At 34.4% G+C, this 18572-nt stretch overlaps 2 protein-coding genes across 3 annotated transcripts; both read right to left on the bottom strand.

Moving 5' to 3' along the window:
- Positions 1 to 107: 107 nt before the first annotated feature.
- LOC113070083 (septin-5-like) lies at positions 108 to 10578 on the bottom strand. 2 transcript variants are annotated; one of them, XM_026243247.1, is made up of 14 exons: positions 10486 to 10578; positions 8924 to 8953; positions 8724 to 8746; positions 8381 to 8611; positions 8155 to 8239; positions 7344 to 7430; positions 7112 to 7235; positions 6362 to 6496; positions 6161 to 6278; positions 5947 to 6048; positions 5106 to 5202; positions 1209 to 1371; positions 966 to 1065; positions 108 to 167 (listed from the first exon to the last, which is right to left on the bottom strand). In XM_026243247.1, the coding sequence occupies exons 1-14, from the start codon at positions 10496 to 10498 to the stop codon at positions 108 to 110; spliced, it is 1368 nt and encodes a 455-aa protein (XP_026099032.1). In that variant the 5' UTR covers positions 10499 to 10578. The 2 variants fall into 2 exon arrangements, with proteins under 2 accessions (XP_026099032.1, XP_026099033.1); XM_026243248.1 differs by lacking the exons at positions 108 to 167; positions 966 to 1065; positions 1209 to 1371 and adding an exon at positions 3559 to 3905.
- On the bottom strand, positions 10566 to 18410 carry LOC113070082 (LIM domain kinase 1-like). Its single transcript, XM_026243246.1, has 15 exons — positions 18218 to 18410; positions 16359 to 16497; positions 15177 to 15286; positions 14900 to 15067; positions 14698 to 14803; positions 14426 to 14610; positions 13781 to 13970; positions 13611 to 13697; positions 13398 to 13529; positions 13260 to 13319; positions 12944 to 13009; positions 12700 to 12859; positions 12548 to 12603; positions 12094 to 12251; positions 10566 to 12003 (listed from the first exon to the last, which is right to left on the bottom strand). The coding sequence occupies exons 1-15, from the start codon at positions 18265 to 18267 to the stop codon at positions 11829 to 11831; spliced, it is 1842 nt and encodes a 613-aa protein (XP_026099031.1). The 5' UTR covers positions 18268 to 18410; the 3' UTR covers positions 10566 to 11828.
- Positions 18411 to 18572: the final 162 nt, after the last annotated feature.

The following is an 18572-nucleotide window of genomic DNA, read 5'->3' on the forward strand; positions in this document are numbered from 1 at the left end:
AAGATGCATACATTTTACTGTTAATATTTTATTCACTGCAGCTTAAACATTTGACATTTCAAACCATATATCTATCGTAAACATTTTAATTAATTGATTAGTCTGTCTTAATGTCCATGATGCATCTGTTCCTGAATCCTTTCCTGAACTTCCTGCATTCGCCGCAACTGCAGAAGGAAAAAGATCAAATAAAATAAAAATACAAAATGAATTAGAAATATTACGAGAGACTTAAACATTGGCTTTACAAATACCGAAATATGCTAACATTGTAATCTTACTATTTTTGCAACATACGTACTGGACACTGTATGCAAATCAAATTTAAAAATGTTTAAAATGCAAATTAATAATTTTTATTTAATAAACATTTTGTTTGATAGATCACACTATCAAAAATGCATTTTCATTCAAAAATTTACTGAAAATGGCAAATAATTTTAATAATGCAAAATATTTTTATATTTTCATAACTGAATGCTACTTACCAGGATGAGGACTGAATTTGAAAAGGCATTCTAGTATTCCTCTCAGAATGACACAAATGACATGCAGGGGGAAACTAAATTTTCAATTACAATTATCCCCCTTGTTTCAGTTAAATTAAAACAAGGGAATGTGTTACTACAACACTGCCAATGATTAAACAAGAGATTTAATAAATACAATTAATTGACAGTTTGTTCTTTTTTGTATGTCATGTCAGGTGTGGGGCACTGTACATTCTTACTTATATAATAAGAGTAGTATTTTGATATCCTATTCTGAAGCCCAGGTCATATGTGACAACTATGTGGTAATAAATACCTACTCTTTCACTTAATATTAAAAAAACAATTGTAGTTAGTATGGTGTGAATGGAAAAAATCCATTCCAAACATGCAATGTATCCATTCTGAAGAGAATGAAGACATTATATAGTCTAATTAAAATGATCTAGAAAAAAGAAAAGAATACTGTATTACCTCTTCATCTTTCTCCCAAATAAGGCGCTCAGTCTCACGGTCCACAGGCATCAGAGGCACAGGAAAGTCTGAGGCGCTGTCTCTTAGCTGGTTACACAGACTGGATGAAAACAGCCAATGAAACAGTAACATAAACCACACAGGAAGGTCAGTGATGACACACGATGATCAAAAGCACACCATTAATTTGCACTGCAGAATATTTTGATATGATCATCTAATGATGTCAGTTTATCCTCTGACCTGTGTTTCCTCTCAAGGACCACCTTGTGATTCATATTCTGGATGCACTGAGCGTGGTAATTCTCATAATGCATTTCCCATGTCACATCCTTCAGGTCTTGCATGTGTGTGCACACCAACATGTTCCTCAGCTTCAGGAAGTCGGAGTGAACAGGGTTCTCCACTGGAAGAGTTGAGTCAACTTCAATTTATTTACATAGTGTTTTACAGAATACACTTTGTTTCAAAGCAAATTTACAGAAAACCGTTGTTCATAATAGCAACGATTCAAGCAGTCAAGCAGTTGAGATATGCTACTGTATATAGCATATCACCCTACATGAGTGTATACTGAATGTATGCTGATAAAGTTGGACCTATTTATATATGCAACTGTATAAACGCTTGTCGCCTCAGTTAGCCATGTCACACTCCGTCTTTTATAGCATCAAATAGCTTACTAGAACCAAACTTATTCAAAAACGCACACTTTAACTTATCAACATGATAAAAGTTACATGAAATGACAAAATATATATATATAAAAATTATTTGAAGTGTATTTTAATTGTTTAGTTTGTCTCATGTTCCATTAGATTACATAGAGAGGGTGGGGTTTATGACCTGTATATTGTGTCCACCCACCCACAACATATTGGCTTCACTTTTCAGGACTTGTGTGCCACACTTGGTTTCGAGTGACCACATACAGACGTGTCAAGGAATTTGCTGAACCACAGACAACGTCAGAGGCGTCTTACCTGGGCTAAGGAGAAGAAGAACTGGATTGTTGCCATTGGTCCAAAGTCCTCTTTTCAGATGAGAGCAAGTTTTGTATCTCATTTGGAAACCAAGGTCCTAGAGTCTGGAGGAAGGGTGGAGAAGCTCATAGCCCAAGTTGCTTGAAGTGCAGTGTTATGTTTCCACAGTCTGTGATGATTCGGGGTGCAATGTCATCTGCCGGTGTTGGTCCATTGTGTTTTTTTGAAAACCAAATCACTGCACCCATTTACTAAGAAATTTAGGAGCACTTCATGCTTCCATCTGCTGAGTCTGACCAGCTTTTTGAAGTTTTAGTTTCCAGCAGGATTTGGCACTAGCCCACACTGCCAAAAGCACCAAAAGTTGGTTAAATGACCATGGTGTTGTTGTGCTTGACAAACTCACCAGACCTGAACCCCAGAGAGAATCTATTGGCTATTTTCAAGAGGAAAATGAGAAACAAGAGACCAAAAAATATTATAAGCTGAAGGCCACTGTCAAAGAAACCTGGTCTTCCAGACCACCTCAGCAGTGCCACAGACTGATCACCTCCATGCCACGCTGAATTGAGGCAGCAATTAAATCAAAAGGAGCTGCATACCAAGTGTTGAGTACATGTAGAGTAAATTAACATACTTTCCAGAAGGTATTCTAATTTGTTGAGATTGTTGAATTGGTGGGTTTTTGTTAAATGTGAGCCAAAATAATCACAATTAAAAGAGCCAAAGACTTAAACTACTTCAGTCTGTGTGCAATTAATCTATTTAATACACAAGTTTCACAATTTCAGTTGATTTACTGAAATAAATTAACTTTTCCACATTCTAATTTATTGAGATGCACTGGTAGATGCACTCTGTAGTGTGACATGGATTTTTAAAGGCAAAACTGTTCAGTGTAGTATCTCAATTAATATATAAATTAGAAATTAGAAAAGTGTTTACATGAAGTAAGTGCTGCACTGATTGACATATTATGTATTACGTATGTTTATTTTTCTTTTAACATACATCAATTCATGCCGTTATGAAATCCGCATTCTTTGGCATTAAGGAAACTTTAGAACTTCATGCAGCGACTCATTTAAAAAATGGCCTCCGTGTATCAATTTGTATTGCAAAATATATCTGTTTAACTAGCTAATCACTTTGTCCTGTTATACTTGTCTCACTCTCTCCTTTGCAAGCACTCTCACATATAGCATATATTATACCTATACCAGACCTGTTTAGACATTAATCATTGTCTACAAATAATATTTCAATAGACTACTGTCATTGTCAACGGTTTGTAGGACTGGTTTACAGGACTGGATGGTTATTCCAAACAACTTCCACTTGAGGTCACTCTCTTAATTCTTGCAAATCAAGATCCCAGGACAAGGTTCCCAAATTTTCCAGCTTCAGGACTAACAGGGATCCTGGCCACTACAGTATGCTTTTAAGTTAAAAGCAGTAAAAAGAGGCTGATTACATAGCTTTTATTTTATTCTTTTATTTTTATTTTATTGTTTTATTTTTCTTACCCCAAATAAATTGATGGACCTTAATATAAAAGATTTTGTTAGACACCTCAAAGCAAATGAAATACTTCACACATCCGACAGGGTGGTGGCTCTGTCTTTATTCCCATGTTAAAAATGTACACTACAGTGTAGTAAATAAATGTAGTGGGACAGAAATTATATCTTCAGCCCTATGTTAGAATAAGCATCACTCCTTGAACAAAATACATTCTTTCATTAAAATGAATTAATAATTAACAATGTCATGAAATTTTCTCAATGCTAAAAGATAAATAAGTTGCCTTTTTATACCAATAATGAGTTCCTGCACAGGCAATTTATACGATAGTCCTCATACAACAGATAGTGGGTTGTATGAATCAGGTCCTGCATGTGTGTGCGGATCAACATGTTCCTCAGATGCACAAAATCACTGTGAGATGGATTCTCAACTGTTGGAGAGAAAAAAAAAGTGATGTTTAAAGAGCTCTTTACATACATTATGACACCCATCACTTATCAACTCTGTGCTATATTCAATGAATGAAAAGTTGGTTTCTCTCTGTATGGGAAAGAGCAATGTTATCCTCCACAACTTCTCATTTTGTGTTTGACAGAAGAAAGTACGATGGCTAAGATAGATCAACGCGCTACAACTTCAGAAAACACATGCAAACAGAAAATCACAAGCAAATTAAGAAAACATCATAATTTTGACACCACCTGTGCTGCAAATACTAGCAACACAAGCAAATACAGAAACATGCTGCAAGTACAACAGACCACAAAGGAACCCTTAATGAAAATTAACTATGGTTTTATTACAAATAAACTAAAATGGTTACTAGTGAAACCACGGTAAGCACAAAGTAACCATGGTTTTGCTACACTAACCATATTTTAACCATGATATTTGTGGTTAAACAAATGGTTGTCAATATGCCAAAAAAACAAAACATGTTTATACACTTTTACTATAATATAACCATGATAAACTTTTGTAATTCGTAAGATAAATGTTTCAATGGCATCCCAACATGCCTTAAAAAAAGTAACCATGGTTTTACTATAGTAAAAGTGCACTAACCGTGTTTTAACTTTAATAACCTTTTTTTTAACAGTTAAACCATGGTTAATATTTGTAAGGGAAGTAGTAAATTTAAGTTGTGTAAATTGTGTAGACTTTTTTTATCAGCTTATGTAGGCTAATGATATCCAAAAAAGCTAAGGAGTCAGATCAGGGTGTTGAAAAAGACATTGATAAACATGTCCCAGCCAGGTTCCTCACATTTCTGATGTGTCTGTGTGTAATTGACACATTTTATTATTTTTATTTTTTTGCATTTGCTTGTATTGGGAGTACAGTATCTGCAGCATGTTTATGAATTAGGTTGTGTTGTAAGTATTTGCAGCACATGTGTTGTCAAACTGGTGTTTGTCAAGATGTTTTCTTAATTTGCTTGTGCTTAGCTCTCTTGGCCACTTTAAAAAAGTCAGATTGGAAACAGCATGATAACACAATGACATATTTTTTTTATTTTTGAGTGATCTATCCCAATTCAAAAATAATTAGGCTCTTTTTTAATTGAGCATCTTAAATGTTGCCTTTAGTATACTGTAAATGTAACATCTCATGGTGTAAGAAAACATACCTTCTACAATACCCCATGGATAGACACGGGCTCGAACTCTCCTGCCGTTTCTCTCTGCTACTGTATTACTACCAATTACAGCAAAGGGTATACTTCTCTATGAAAGGACATGGAAACATTGTAGAGCTGTCACAGAAGTTTTATAAAAATTATCAAAAGGCCAAAAACCTAAATCCTTGTAAGAAAAAAAAAATGTAATTATATTAAATGTGCACACTTGTACTGTACTTAAAATCTTGAAAGTATTTTTTTAAAACTACTTGTACATACTGTAATACCAGTTAAATAAAAGGCCACTTAAGTGTACTTAAGGAGAGCACACTTTCATGACTGTTTGTTAACACATGCAAGTACACTCTAAAATGTGCACATACCCGTATTTTTCGGACTAAAAGTCGCATCAGTCCAAAAATACGTCATGATGAGGAAAAAAACATATATATGGAGTCGGTAATGTTTCCTATTGGTTCATTTATCTTGGTTCATTTCTCTTGGTTCATTTCTCTTGGTTCATTTCAAATCAATTTTGATAAATAAGTCTCACCTGACTATAAGTCGCAGGACCAGCCAAACTATGAAAAAAGTGCGACTTATAGACCGGAAAATACAGTATATTCAAATAAATTACATACAAGTTTCAATTATATGGCATTAGTTTAGCGAATAACAAATGCTTCAGTAATATTTTAAATCAGTACATTTGACGGTATACTTTTTTTTTTGTACTTTCTTCACAAGTTAAATAATATGTGTCATTACAACTTAAACAAAAAACAAAAGAAAAATCTGTGACTCTTTTCTAAGAGAAAATAATCGCTACTCTGTGCCCTTTAGTCCTGACCTTTATCTCTGCAGTCTGCTGCTTGAAGAGATCTTCATTTTCCGCATCACACTCTGGGACCTGGAAGATCTTGATTTTGAATTTGTCAATTTCAGTCAAAATCTGTGGAGACATTTGCATTACATTTGTTTAGACAGCAGATTTAGTGATGTTCTCAAAAATAGATACTCTTAGATACAAACATCTATCACTGTGTGTGAGTTTCCTCATGCACCTTTGCCTTCATATTGCTGATCTCTTTTGGAGTGAGGCTGTCTGCTTTAGCCAGCACAGGCACAATGTTGACCTTCTGATCCAGGGCCTTCATAAAGTTCACATCAATCGGTTTGAGACTGAGACAGCACAAAGGACATCCGTTAATTGAATGTGGGATAGCAATAAACACAACAACACCTGTGCTGAGAAGAGCTCTTACCCATGGCCATGAGGTGAAATGAAGTACAGACAGCAGTGCACTCTGTTGTCTGTTATGTTTTTACGGTTCAGCCCGATCTCATTTCTGCGGTACTTCTCCATCTCCTGGTCTACATAATAAACTGCGGCCTTCCAGCTGCAAGAAAAACCATGTGTAAATACTTTCAAGCGGTCGAGCAAGTTAAGTGATTAAAAGTGTGAAAAATAGAATTTGCTCATTCTAAAACAGCCAACCATGTCAAAATATTTAAAGAAGTTCTTAGTGATCAGTGCTGGGTAGTAACTGATCACATGTAATCTAAATGATATAATCAGATTCCAAAAACGAAACATTAAACTGTTACATGATTACACTATACACAAAAAGGCAATAAAATAAACATAATTTATAGATTCTCTCTCGTTTTTCATTTTTATATTTAAAACCTGAAAAACATGTCATTTATGATGTTGATATAAAATATGACATTTTTAGTCATAAATTTAAAATAAGTTTAATATATATATATATATATATATATATATATATATATATATATATATATATATATATATATATATATATATATATAAAAAGGCAATCTAAAAAGTTAGAATATTTTACCTTAAATGAGTAACCTATTATGTTACTAACTGTAACATGCATCTTCACCACTAAATGTCAGGAAATGTAGGATTAAGACCACTGTCAAATGAATGAGTGGAACATATACAAAAAATGACCGCGTGCACCTTTAACACCTAAAAATACCTTTCATGATTATTAAGGGCATCTCCAAAACCAGGGGTGTCAATAACAGTGAGTCTTAGATTTACTCCCTCTTCAACAATGTCTACAGTGTTCTTTGTTATCGAGACTGTCCGAGCTATCTTCTCTGCGAGAGAGAAATGGATACAATTCACAAACAAATCTTCTCTGGAATTTCCGTATTGCTTTTATCATTAGTATAAATACAAATGTTGTTCCATAATGTTAGGTTTACCTGAAACATCAGGCATGCATCTATTTATATAGAGGTTTGTGAGGAAAAGGCTGTTGACAAGAGTGGATTTGCCCAAGCCAGACTCACCTAAACATAAAATAATATACAGTACAGACCAAAAGTTTGGACACACCTTCTCATTCAAAGAGTTTTCTTTATTTTCATGACTATGTAAATTGTAGAGTCACACTGAAGGCATCAAGGGCTATTTGACCAAGAAGGAAAGTGATGGGGTGCTGCGCCAGATGACCTGGCCTCCACAGTCACCAGACCTGAACCCAATCCAGATGGTTTAGGGGTGAGCTGGACCTCAGACAGAAGGCAAAAGGGCCAACAAGTGCTAAGCATCTCTCGGGGAACTCCTTCAAGACTGTTGAAGACCATTTCAGGTGACTACCTCTTGAAGCTCATCAAGAGAATGCCAAGAGTGTGCAAAGCAGTAATCAAAGTAAAAGGTGGCTACTTTGAAAAACCTAGAATATGACATATTTTCAGTTGTTTACACTTTTTTGTTATGTATATAAATCCATATATAATTCCTCATAGTTTTGATGTCTTCAGCGTGAATCTACAATTTTCATAGTCATGAAAATAAAGAAAACTCTTTGAATGAGAAGGTGTGTCCAAACTTTTGGTCTGTAATGTATGTTAAAATAACACACACACACACACACACACACACACACACACACATATATATATATATATATATATATATATATATATATATATATATACATAATACAATCACATAAAAGAGTCTTCTTTCAAAAATGGCGTTGTGTGTGTATTTATTTGATATGTTACTTACCAACAACCATCAGATTGAACTCAAATCCCCTTTTCACTGCTTTCTGTTGGACTTGGTTTGGCAGTGACACAATGCCAATGTATTTCTGGGAGGGACAGTGAAAAATAATCTGGTTTGTGAACAATATATACATTTTAACAAAATATTTGTGATCAAATAAATGCATAAACATAAGAGACTTCATCACACGTTGCCCACTGAAGGACCGGGTGTGCAGTTACACTACCTCTAAAACGTCATGGGGGTCAAAGCGGCCCCCTGCAGGAATCTTGGGTCTAAGAGGTGATTTGTCATTAGCCGGATGAGTCTTTTCTTCAGATAGAGAAGAGGATGAGCCGAATGTTTGAGAGGAATGGACACTTTCATCTCTGTCCTCTGCTTTAGTGGAATCACAAAGAGAAGAGTCAGGATCCCTGAGGAAACTCTCTGTTCCAGAGTCGTCCAGTGCTATGGAAAACTAGCAAACAAGGCAGAATGTGATTACATGTGATGATTGGCAGATGTTGGAAAGTTAATTTTTACTTTTCTTTAAACCTTTTTGAAATTTATGTATGAAATATAAAACCTACCTCCCCAACTACGGCAGATATTCCTGAAAAGATGAAGTGGCATGCATAGGAAATAGAAAAAAAATGTACAATAATAATTCATTTTAGAAAGAAATTTCCAAGACAACACTTACTGTATATAGCAAACATATTAAACAGTTCAACAGCAATTTACTGCTGAAGATAAATAAAACATTGTTCACAAACTTGACAGATGTTACCTTGAAGGTCAATGTCCTCAACTTGTAAACCTATAGTGGATGTTTAAAAGACATTGTAGATATTTAATAGATGCTGTGAGACATTCGAGTATTTGTGTTTGTTAGAGATCCTATGATGAATGTTTAAAAATAATATAAACTTGAAACCCAATACAGTTTATACATCAGTCAGGGAACTCAGGGTAATGTAAAAATGTATATTCATGTTTTATTTCATTTCTGGTTATTTAAATATAGTAATTAGGCTACTCTTAGAATTAAGAGGTCATTAAGTTTCAACCTGATATCCAAATGTTTGCTTATTTAGATATCTAGATATTCTCTGGCTTCGAGCTGGATCACTCCTGGGATTCGGTAATATTTCAGTCCCCCAGACTTTTAGTTTGCTCATTATAATTAATAAAAATAATTATTGAATTTAAATAATTTTTAGCATAAAATAATGTCTTATTTCTATCTTACAGCAAGCATTTTGCTTATTTTTTTAAAATATTTTTCAAAAAAATGCAATATATTTTATAAAAAACTAACTTTAAAGTCATGTCCCTCAGTCTGAACTCAACCCCATCACACTAACCATTCAACACCCATAATAAATTAGACTCCACCCATATGTGACATCATTTACCAGAAATGATATCATTCAGGTCTCTTTAATAGTGGTTCAGGAAATGGTAAGTAGTATTATACTTTTTATTCATATTTTGAGGTGTTGGTTGTGGGCACTGAGGGTACAGTCAAGCTTAACAACTCAACCCCTCATATAAAATTAAGTGATGTAAACTTATTATTATTATTTTTATATATATATATTTTATTGTAACCAATGAGTATACAGATTTTATAGATGCTATATATGGTATACTCTAAGAGCATTGACCATTTTGTGAAAAAAAAAAAAAAAAAAAACACCTGTCATGCTCAACCTCATCACAAATATGTAAAATATGTATTTCTCATTGTTTTGGGGTTGTAAACTTGTGACAGGTTTGAGTTATTATTTAATTTATTAAGAATTGTAATCGAGATTCTCATAGGTGTACTGTCAGCTTTGACATTTAAATCTGCATATTTCTGTATATTTATCCCAGGCCATTTTATTTATTTATTTTACTTTTACAAAGGAATTTTTTTTTTATCTAATCTTATTAATGTGTGTTTCATTTTTCATTTTACAACCTTAAATTTGTCCATGTTGTGTATTTATGTTATGTAAAGAATAATATTTTAAAGATACTTTTAAACTTCAATCTAAACCACCAGTAGGTGGCGGCAAGTGACCGTAAATGTGATTTATTGGCGTTTTGATGTGACTATGATGTGGATTATTTAGAAAATTAGGACAATAGTATGTAGGCTAGTTGAAAAAATAAATAATAACATAAAATAAATGTATTATTTATTAAAAATATATATCATATATTCCATGCTTAAATGTTACCGAATCCCAGGAATGGCCCAGCTATGAAAATGTCCTGGGAACTCGGTTAAATCAGCGAAACAAAAGCGAAACAAAACGTTATTACATAACGAAAAGTGTATTGAAATAAATAATTACTCACTGTGGTTTTCCATTATGCTTCTCTGCTGTTGATAAATGATTTGCCGAGGTTTGCATAAATAAATGAGTAAAGCGATGACCTCTCGACAAACAGCTTATTTATTGTTACAATTACAGTTGAAAAGAAAAAAAACACACACAAGAGTTTATAAACTGTAAAATATCCAACAGACAGCTTTAAATGTGTAAAATAATAGTGAATCTTATAGAAAAATTTGCTACTTGTTAAGACGGATCTGTTTCGGTGACTGAACTTAACCGTTAAACTGCATCACGGCTCAAATGAAAACATGACATTTATTCGTTTCGTCAGATGAAGCTTTTTTCTAAATTTCACAGTATCTGACACATGTAATACAATTAGGCAAACATAAATGTATAATAATAATAAGTATGACTACAATGGTACTTATAGAGACAAGCAACAAGCAATTTAAACATCAGATCTGCTTAAAAATATTATTCTAAATATACATTTGTATTTAGCTTACATTTATAATACTGTTCTCAAGAACAATAGCACCTTTGTGTCTGAGAACATCAGTACAAGTAGTACAAAATGATTGCAGCAGACTTCACAACCTTGTAAAATATACAGTGACCCCAAAATGTATTTGGACACTTGTACAAAAAGTGCAAAATGTCTTTGAAATTTGACATTTTCGTAAAAAAGTAAGACAAAAAGTAAAGGTCACTGCAAAACTGGCTCAGAAAAGTATTTAGGCATATAGCTACATTCAGACATTTTGTTAAATGGGTCACTGTAATTGTAATTGAGAATTTAATGATCAATTGCATAACCTCTGTGTTAAGATTGAGTTTTAAGAACTAGGCCAAATTCCAAACAGAAGTGTGCATCCCTATGCTCTTGTTTAAAGAGTGTAGGGCAAAACTGTCTTGTATAAGCCTGTGAAACTCTCTTGGTGAAGGAAATGACTGGCCAAATGTTACCCTGACAGTGTTGCGTGTGCATGCAACATTGAGCAATTCATCAGTTGTTGCAAATAATATTTCTTCATATTATTTAATCAAATATTGTTTAATTTTGTCTTATTTACCATTAGACTTTTTCCAAATTATTCTTGCTTAAACTTGCTTGCACCATCATCTTAAATCACATTTCTATCACTGATGAAAAATATTTAGTATTGCATTAAAATAAAGAAAATTTTAATTAGCCTATGTGAAGTCAAAATCAACCCCAACTTTGCTTTAAAATGCATCGCAAGATCTCCAAACAAAGATAACATGATCACAAACGGAAGTGACCACTGCATGTTCACTTCGCTAACAGACTTCTGGATAGGCCCTTCGTGAAGGGATGCAACCGCCTCTCAGCTTCTGCTATAAGGCTGAGTCCTCCGTCTGGTTCGAGGGAATCCCATAAGCTTGTTTTGACTGGCTGTGGTTCTCCCAAAACACTTGGCGGATTTGATCCAGTTCTGACATCAGATGAAGTTTTATCTCCATGTGCATCAGCAAGTTCTCGAGCCACTCCTCTAATTTAGCAAAACTGGGACTGTAGAAAGAAATAGGGAGAAAACCCCATGTTTTAGCAAAAAAATAGATTTTGTTTGTGGTAAGGTTACGACTTGTAAATGACAATCACCGTTTCTCAGCCTCCAAGGCACAACACAGAACCGCGATGGGAAAGAAAGCCTCAGGGCAACCTTTAGACATATAGCGCTCCAAGAATGCATTCACATTCAGTCCAAACTCCTGCGTGCGAGGAAGGTAATCTGGATCGGCATATACTCTTCCAACAATCTGTCATGAGGAATATACATATACACACCATAACTTCAAACGAGTTATACTTGAAGCCTGCCCTCTGAAAAATCCTGAAAACGTTGTTATAAATTGAAGCAACACCTCCCCCTTTGCCTTTTAGACGCGGCTCATGTTTATAACAGTAATCTTGGGGGGTGGACTCATTTAAAATAATGTAATCATCAGGTTTAATCCAAGTTTCTGTCAAACAGAGCACATCTAGATTATGATCAGTGATCATATTATTTACAAAAAGAGTAAATAATATTAAGAAGAGAAATATATAAGTTTACCTCACAAAGAACAATCCCGAAAGAGAAAATGTCAACACGTTCATCGTAGACTTTTCCTGCAGGTAAGAAAAAAAAAAATGTAAAAAAATTATTCACAAAACTGCAAAATGCTCATTCCTCATTATCCGTCTTTGATAATTCATGTGGCTTACCATTTAGCATTTCTGGTGCCATCCAGTAAGGGTTGCCCACCACCATATACCGTTTCTTACGACCAAGCTTGTTCAATTTCGATATTTGTCCAGGAGAGGAGCTTTTTTCTTCCTTTACCAGCTGGGCCAAACCAAAGTCAGCAACTACCACTGTTTTGTTCTGTGAGGGAAACCAGTGTAGTCACATAATTTAGTTCAGTTGGAGACATGATCTAGGTTCATGAGTACTGAGATGTATTCTGACCTCTCGGACAAAGCAGTTGTGCGAGTTTAGATCCCGATGAATGATATTCATTGAATGTAGGTAAGCCTGGGTTGGAAAGAAAATTTTTTTTGCAAAAATTTTTTTAATACAGTTTAACATCTTTCATATTTAGAAACTAGCTAAATTTAGCTTTAGATTCATATTCCCTGTCAAGACATATCTTTGCATTAGAATTAGGAAAGAGAATGGAGATCTTGCACTGTTGGATACTAACAAACTGCTTGTAGACTTAAAACTCAATATTTTATATTTCAACTCTACCATTCTGCAAAACTCATTGCACTTCATTACTTACCATTCCGGCAGCAATGTCCTTGGCATAGCTCACTCTAAGTTTCCAAGGGTAATCCATGTCCTAAATTATGACACAAAAATTAGTTTACACACTCAGAACCATGACAGCAATGAAATCCGGTAAAGGATAAAAACAAACCATTTTCTGGATGGTGTCCGTCAGCGTTCCTCCTTGCACATACTCAGAGATCAGGTTCAGCCGTTTGTCTTTGTAGAGAATGCCGATGAACTTTAAGACATTAGGATGTTCTAGGCATCTCATTACTTTGACCTGGAGCCCCCAAAAAAGTTTTGATTAGTAAACAATCCATTTGCTCCTTAGTGGTCTGAGGAAGAAAAAACTACAACAAACCTCTTTCAGGAATGTCTTCTGGGTCTCTTCATCGAATTGAAGAAGTTCCTTAATCACCATGACCTCGCCTGTTTCCGAATGTGTCACCTAAAAACCCAAAAGTAGGCAGTTCATTCTGTACTGTCATCTCAAGTGAGACTCATTGTGATCATTCAGACTCATTGTGTTACCTTTATGGCTTGTCCAAAAAAACCTTTTCCCAAAACTTCCCCATATATTAGGTCTGAGGGTCGGAAGATACGTTGTGTTTTGTCATTGGGGTCAAAACGCAGAGACTCTGATCGATTGATGTCTCTTCTGCTGGAAAGAAGTGCGGCGTGTCGTTGCGAGCATGCAGCTTTATCAATACTGCAGCTGCGCCTGCAGAGGCAGACAAAGAAAAACGAATAACAATAGTAAGAGCACGACGGAAATATAACCTTTTTTATTATTTGGTGCTTTTTATACTATCCAAAAAATACTAGCTAAACCAGGCTTTTATCTTCACATGAAATTTTTTATGTATAATGTTTGACACCTACAACAAACATGTATAGCAGGTACTTAAAAAAACAGTTTACGGTACATGAAAATAATTTGAGACATGTTTCCAAAGAATATATTTTGAATTCATATATTTTTCATGTTTTTTTTTTAGCATTTTAAGTATAAATATAATAAAAATAAAAATAAAACATAAAAATATCGCAGAAAAAAAAATTCAATGTGCATTCAGCATTTTTTGCTTTTCAAAAAAAAAATTAAACAAGAAAAAATAATTTTGTTTGCAGTGTAGTATTACATGTAATAAAATCTTATAGTGCCATAATTCTTACAGAATATTTTTGGATCGAGGGTATATTCGTCTGTTGCTGGGAAGGGGAAAGAAACCTAGTTTTCCAGGGTGTTCCTGTTCTTCTCCCAGTAGGCCAGACAAGTCTTCTTGTTGTGCGAGTTCTTTAGGATCATGTTCAGTTGTGATTTGTAACCAGTGCTCTGTATCGTGAATCACCAGATCTATCTGTTAAAAAGACGAAATATAAAGGGCAATGGTGAATTCAGATGTGTCGTACAAATTATTTCATCTTATCTGAGGTACAGGACTGACCTCACTGAGTGGAATGTTCTGGACAGAAATTCCATTGATCTCAAGAATCCTATCTCCAACATGGATCAAAGGTTTAACTTCGGGGCTCAGGTTGTTCATATCCAGTCTGGGAATTTTTCAGGAGAAAAAAAGTCAATATTAATTGAATGGAATCAGTTGGTGGCCATATATGTTTGCTCTGGTGTCTATACTGACAACATACTGAGATACGATGATCAAAGGGCCTGCATCCTTCTGTTCCACTGTGAAGGATAAACCTCGCCTGCTTTCTGCAGAAGGAGGAAATGACATCGATGTCACTGTATGAGGAAGCCTTGAACATTTTGCTTCTGAGTGCTTCATCGACACCACCTCATGTCCACAGTGTCCACTATGAGAGAAAAAGAAGAAAAACTCACAAAACCTGACAAAACTGAGGTACTTCTCCATCAAAATACTCACAAGATTAGCAAGTAGAAAATTTTTTTGACAAAACTGACCAGTATAAATTGGTCAAATCCACCAAAATGAAAGAATCACCATCTCCAATAAACATGCCACAGCTTTTACAGAGAAAGCACTCTGGATGGTATGTGTGCTTCCCAGCCACCTGCAGAGATGGAAGGAAAAGGCAAAGTTAGTCTATTATTCTCCAGTACAGTTTTTCTTGAATTCAGATGAAACAGTAGGGGAGGTGCTGAGGTGGGACAGGGTGGATGACGTCATTTTACAGAAGTGAAGCAGCACAATGGAAGGAAACGAGTGGGAGGGGTTATCTGCTCTTAGGTTACAGCAGGAAACAGTGACAAAACACAAAAACCGCCAGAATCTTCTCAAGATAAGAGAGATCTTGTTAGATCTAGATACTTCTGTTGTGTAGTGAGTGCATTGTTTATTGTGCAATATGCTAAAAGAATGCATGCATTCATGAATCCACTAGGTTCACACCTGATGATTAGTCTTTTAAAAAAGATGAAATGACAGATTTGGATGGAAATTGTTGTAGTAAATGCTCTTCAAAAAAGTCTTGTTAGTGTAACTGCTTAGCAGCACTCAGAGATGGCCATGCTGCTTTCTAGCCTTTAGTTACAGCAGCTGATAACTGCTTTAATGTAATGGGCGACATTTTACAATTCTATACAAAAAAGTAAATAAATAATAATAATAAAAAATAATATATATATATATATATATATATATATATATATATATATATATATATATATATATATATATATATATATATATATATATATATATATATTTATATATATATATATATATATATATATATATATATATATTATTTTTATTATTATTATTATTTAATTATATATAATGAGTCAGTCGTTTTGGATTACGACTGGCGCCGATACAGGATGGCTGCCTCCGCGATGAGTTCTGCATATTATCTACTTATTTGTATTTTTTATTCTTTTATTATGTGTTTTATGTTCTGTCGCTGTCATTCTGTTGTACTGTGGAGCTTCTGTCACGAAAACAAATTCCTCGTATGTGTAAAAATACCTGGCAATAAAGCTCATTCTGATTCTGATTCTGATTCTGATATATATATATATATATATATATATTAGTTTATTTTACATAATACTTCCCCATCACATCTAATGACACATTTCTAATGTTTATGAGTTATTGTTTTGTTATAGTTGTGTTCTTACCATGATGAGGCCGGTGGTAATAGACTCCGAGCAGCCGTAGCATTGCTCCCCAAACCGTGACCTGTAATCTTTCTTACAGAAGAACTGTCCATCTCTTTCATAGTACCAGTGAGAAAGAACAGAATTACATTCACAACACCTAACAAAGAGAGAAAGAGATTACATGTCCATGAGAAAAATAACATATAGAATTTGTATTGTATTATATTTATCCCAGATTTCAAAAAAGTAAAAGTGTTGTTAACAATTAAGTTTTGGGCTAAGTTCATCACTTCAACAAATGTACTATGTCTCGGATAAGATCCTTAACTACTGTTAGAGTAAGATTCAGCTGGAGAATATAAATTAAAATGCGAGGCAGGGGAGTTTTCTTTCTTGCTGCATCTGAGCAGGACCTCATGTGTTCAACAGCTGGTGGTTATCTGCTCTTCCATCCTTCCATTCAATAAAATACAGCTCTCTCATGGAAACACATGCACATTATACACACAAACACACTCGTGTGCACACACACATGTAACCACTCACAGCATGTAGTCTTAAACACTGGCAAAGAAAGAGCAGAAAAGCAGAATAACAAGAAAGTGGTGACAAGGTGAAAGTACTGTATTGCACAATGCTGTGGAAAGTACAGTTTTGTACTTTAGTATAGTTAAATATTATTTTGGAATATTTGAGCTTTACATAAGTATTGAAACTACTTGCACTTTTACTCAGATTATCTTTAAAAAAAAAACATTACTCATTACAACATCACATGACTTCTAGTACTTTTGACATAAATGGATGGACAACTAAATAAATGAATAATTAAAAATAAACGAACAAATCTGCACAAATTTTATTTTCTGAACTAAATCAATTTCAGTAATCTAGCTGGCCAACTAGGCTCATTCATCCTTGACAAACTTGAGTTATTTATAAACAAATAAATATTAAACTACACTACACAATAAGAAAATAATCTGCCTCAGAAATAAAAGTTTAACATTTGGTAAATTGCGACTGAACTTGTTTCTTTAAAAAGGTTTGATCATCTGTCCAAGCATAATTTGAGCATAATGTCAAAGTCTCTTCAACAGTTCATTTTAAAAGTTAAATACTTTCAATTTATTATGTCAAGTTCAGCTGAATGTGAAGCTCTTTTGCTTTAATTCAAGAGCATTTTGTCTAGATACTTTGAGTTTGAACTGAGAATTTGACAGTACTTTAAGATAAGTACAATTTAAGTATACTTTATGTGTCTTTAGGCCGGATTAAATATGCTTTTAGAAATTTCATCCAGTATTCTGATAGTTACAAATTTATAACAGACACAATTTTGTACAAACTCATAAATCATTATTCGTACACACTCAGATCAGTATAGTCTGCCTGTCATGGTAATAAACTCAAAAGTCTATTTCAATGTTATTAAAACCCTTCATCTATTTGGTGAACCAGATTCTCAGTGGAGAAGTAGGAGTGAACAGAACCGGTGTGAAACAAACAAAGTGTGAATTCTCCTTCAGTATTTACATAAACACAAACACTATTCTGCTTATGTTGACGATACCGAAGGGGTCTCAACCCAGCTAACAAGACCAAAAATATATCTACAGTATCTAAATATCTACAGTAACAAAGTATAAACTCCAATTTAACAAAGTCCAAGAATTATGTTATGTCCTGACAATCTGAAAGTAGACTGTTGACAAAGAAGTTCCTGTTTTTGTTTTTACAAGAAATGTACGTACAAGGGCATGAAAAACCACATCTGTGAGCCTTTTTACAAGAATCGAAGGAAAAGAAAGAAATAAGATATTGAAACTAAAGAGAAGACGTACACTAGTAAACAAAACAAGTCCAATTTGACTTACCTTGCCTTCCCTCCTCTCCGGCAATACAGATCCTGACAAGACTTGAGCATAGCAGCAGTAGTAATGCTCTAGTAGTTTTCTAACTGTCCCCAACTCATTTCAGGGGTGGAGTAAAGTGGGAGGGAGAGGACAACACTGTTACAAACAGACTCAAACTGTTGCAGCATATGCAGCACTGAGCTTCGCTATACTGCTTCCTGCCAAGTGTCTGAAAAGAGACACAAATCCCTCCCACACCTCCTAACTTTAGTCCACCTTCTTCTGCTTTAGTCTTCAGAAAGTATGCATACTGTCAGAGGATATAGAGTTACCCGACCAGTGTCACCTGCTGATAGCCCTCATGAACTACATGACC

Source organism: Carassius auratus, unplaced genomic scaffold, assembly GCF_003368295.1.
Source record: "Carassius auratus strain Wakin unplaced genomic scaffold, ASM336829v1 scaf_tig00002951, whole genome shotgun sequence".
In the NCBI taxonomy this organism is placed as follows: domain Eukaryota; kingdom Metazoa; phylum Chordata; class Actinopteri; order Cypriniformes; family Cyprinidae; genus Carassius; species Carassius auratus.

Excerpts from the sequence above, each read along its gene's own strand:
- LOC113070083 (XM_026243247.1), bottom strand. Across the intron at positions 6,279-6,361 it reads ATTTCACCTCATGGCCATGG|TCTCAAACCGATTGATGTGA; the intron begins GTAAGAGCTCTT and ends GTGCTGTCTCAG. Across the intron at positions 1,372-5,105 it reads TCCATGGGGTATTGTAGAAG|TGGAGAACCCTGTTCACTCC; the intron begins GTATGTTTTCTT and ends CAACTCTTCCAG.
- LOC113070082 (XM_026243246.1), bottom strand. The coding sequence starts at position 18,267 with ATGCTCAAGTCTTGTCAGGATCTGTATTGCCGGAGAGGAGGGAAGGCA. Across the intron at positions 13,971-14,425 it reads CCTCGATCCAAAAATATTCT|GCGCAGCTGCAGTATTGATA; the intron begins GTAAGAATTATG and ends CTGCCTCTGCAG. Across the intron at positions 13,530-13,610 it reads AGAAGACATTCCTGAAAGAG|GTCAAAGTAATGAGATGCCT; the intron begins GTTTGTTGTAGT and ends TGGGGGCTCCAG.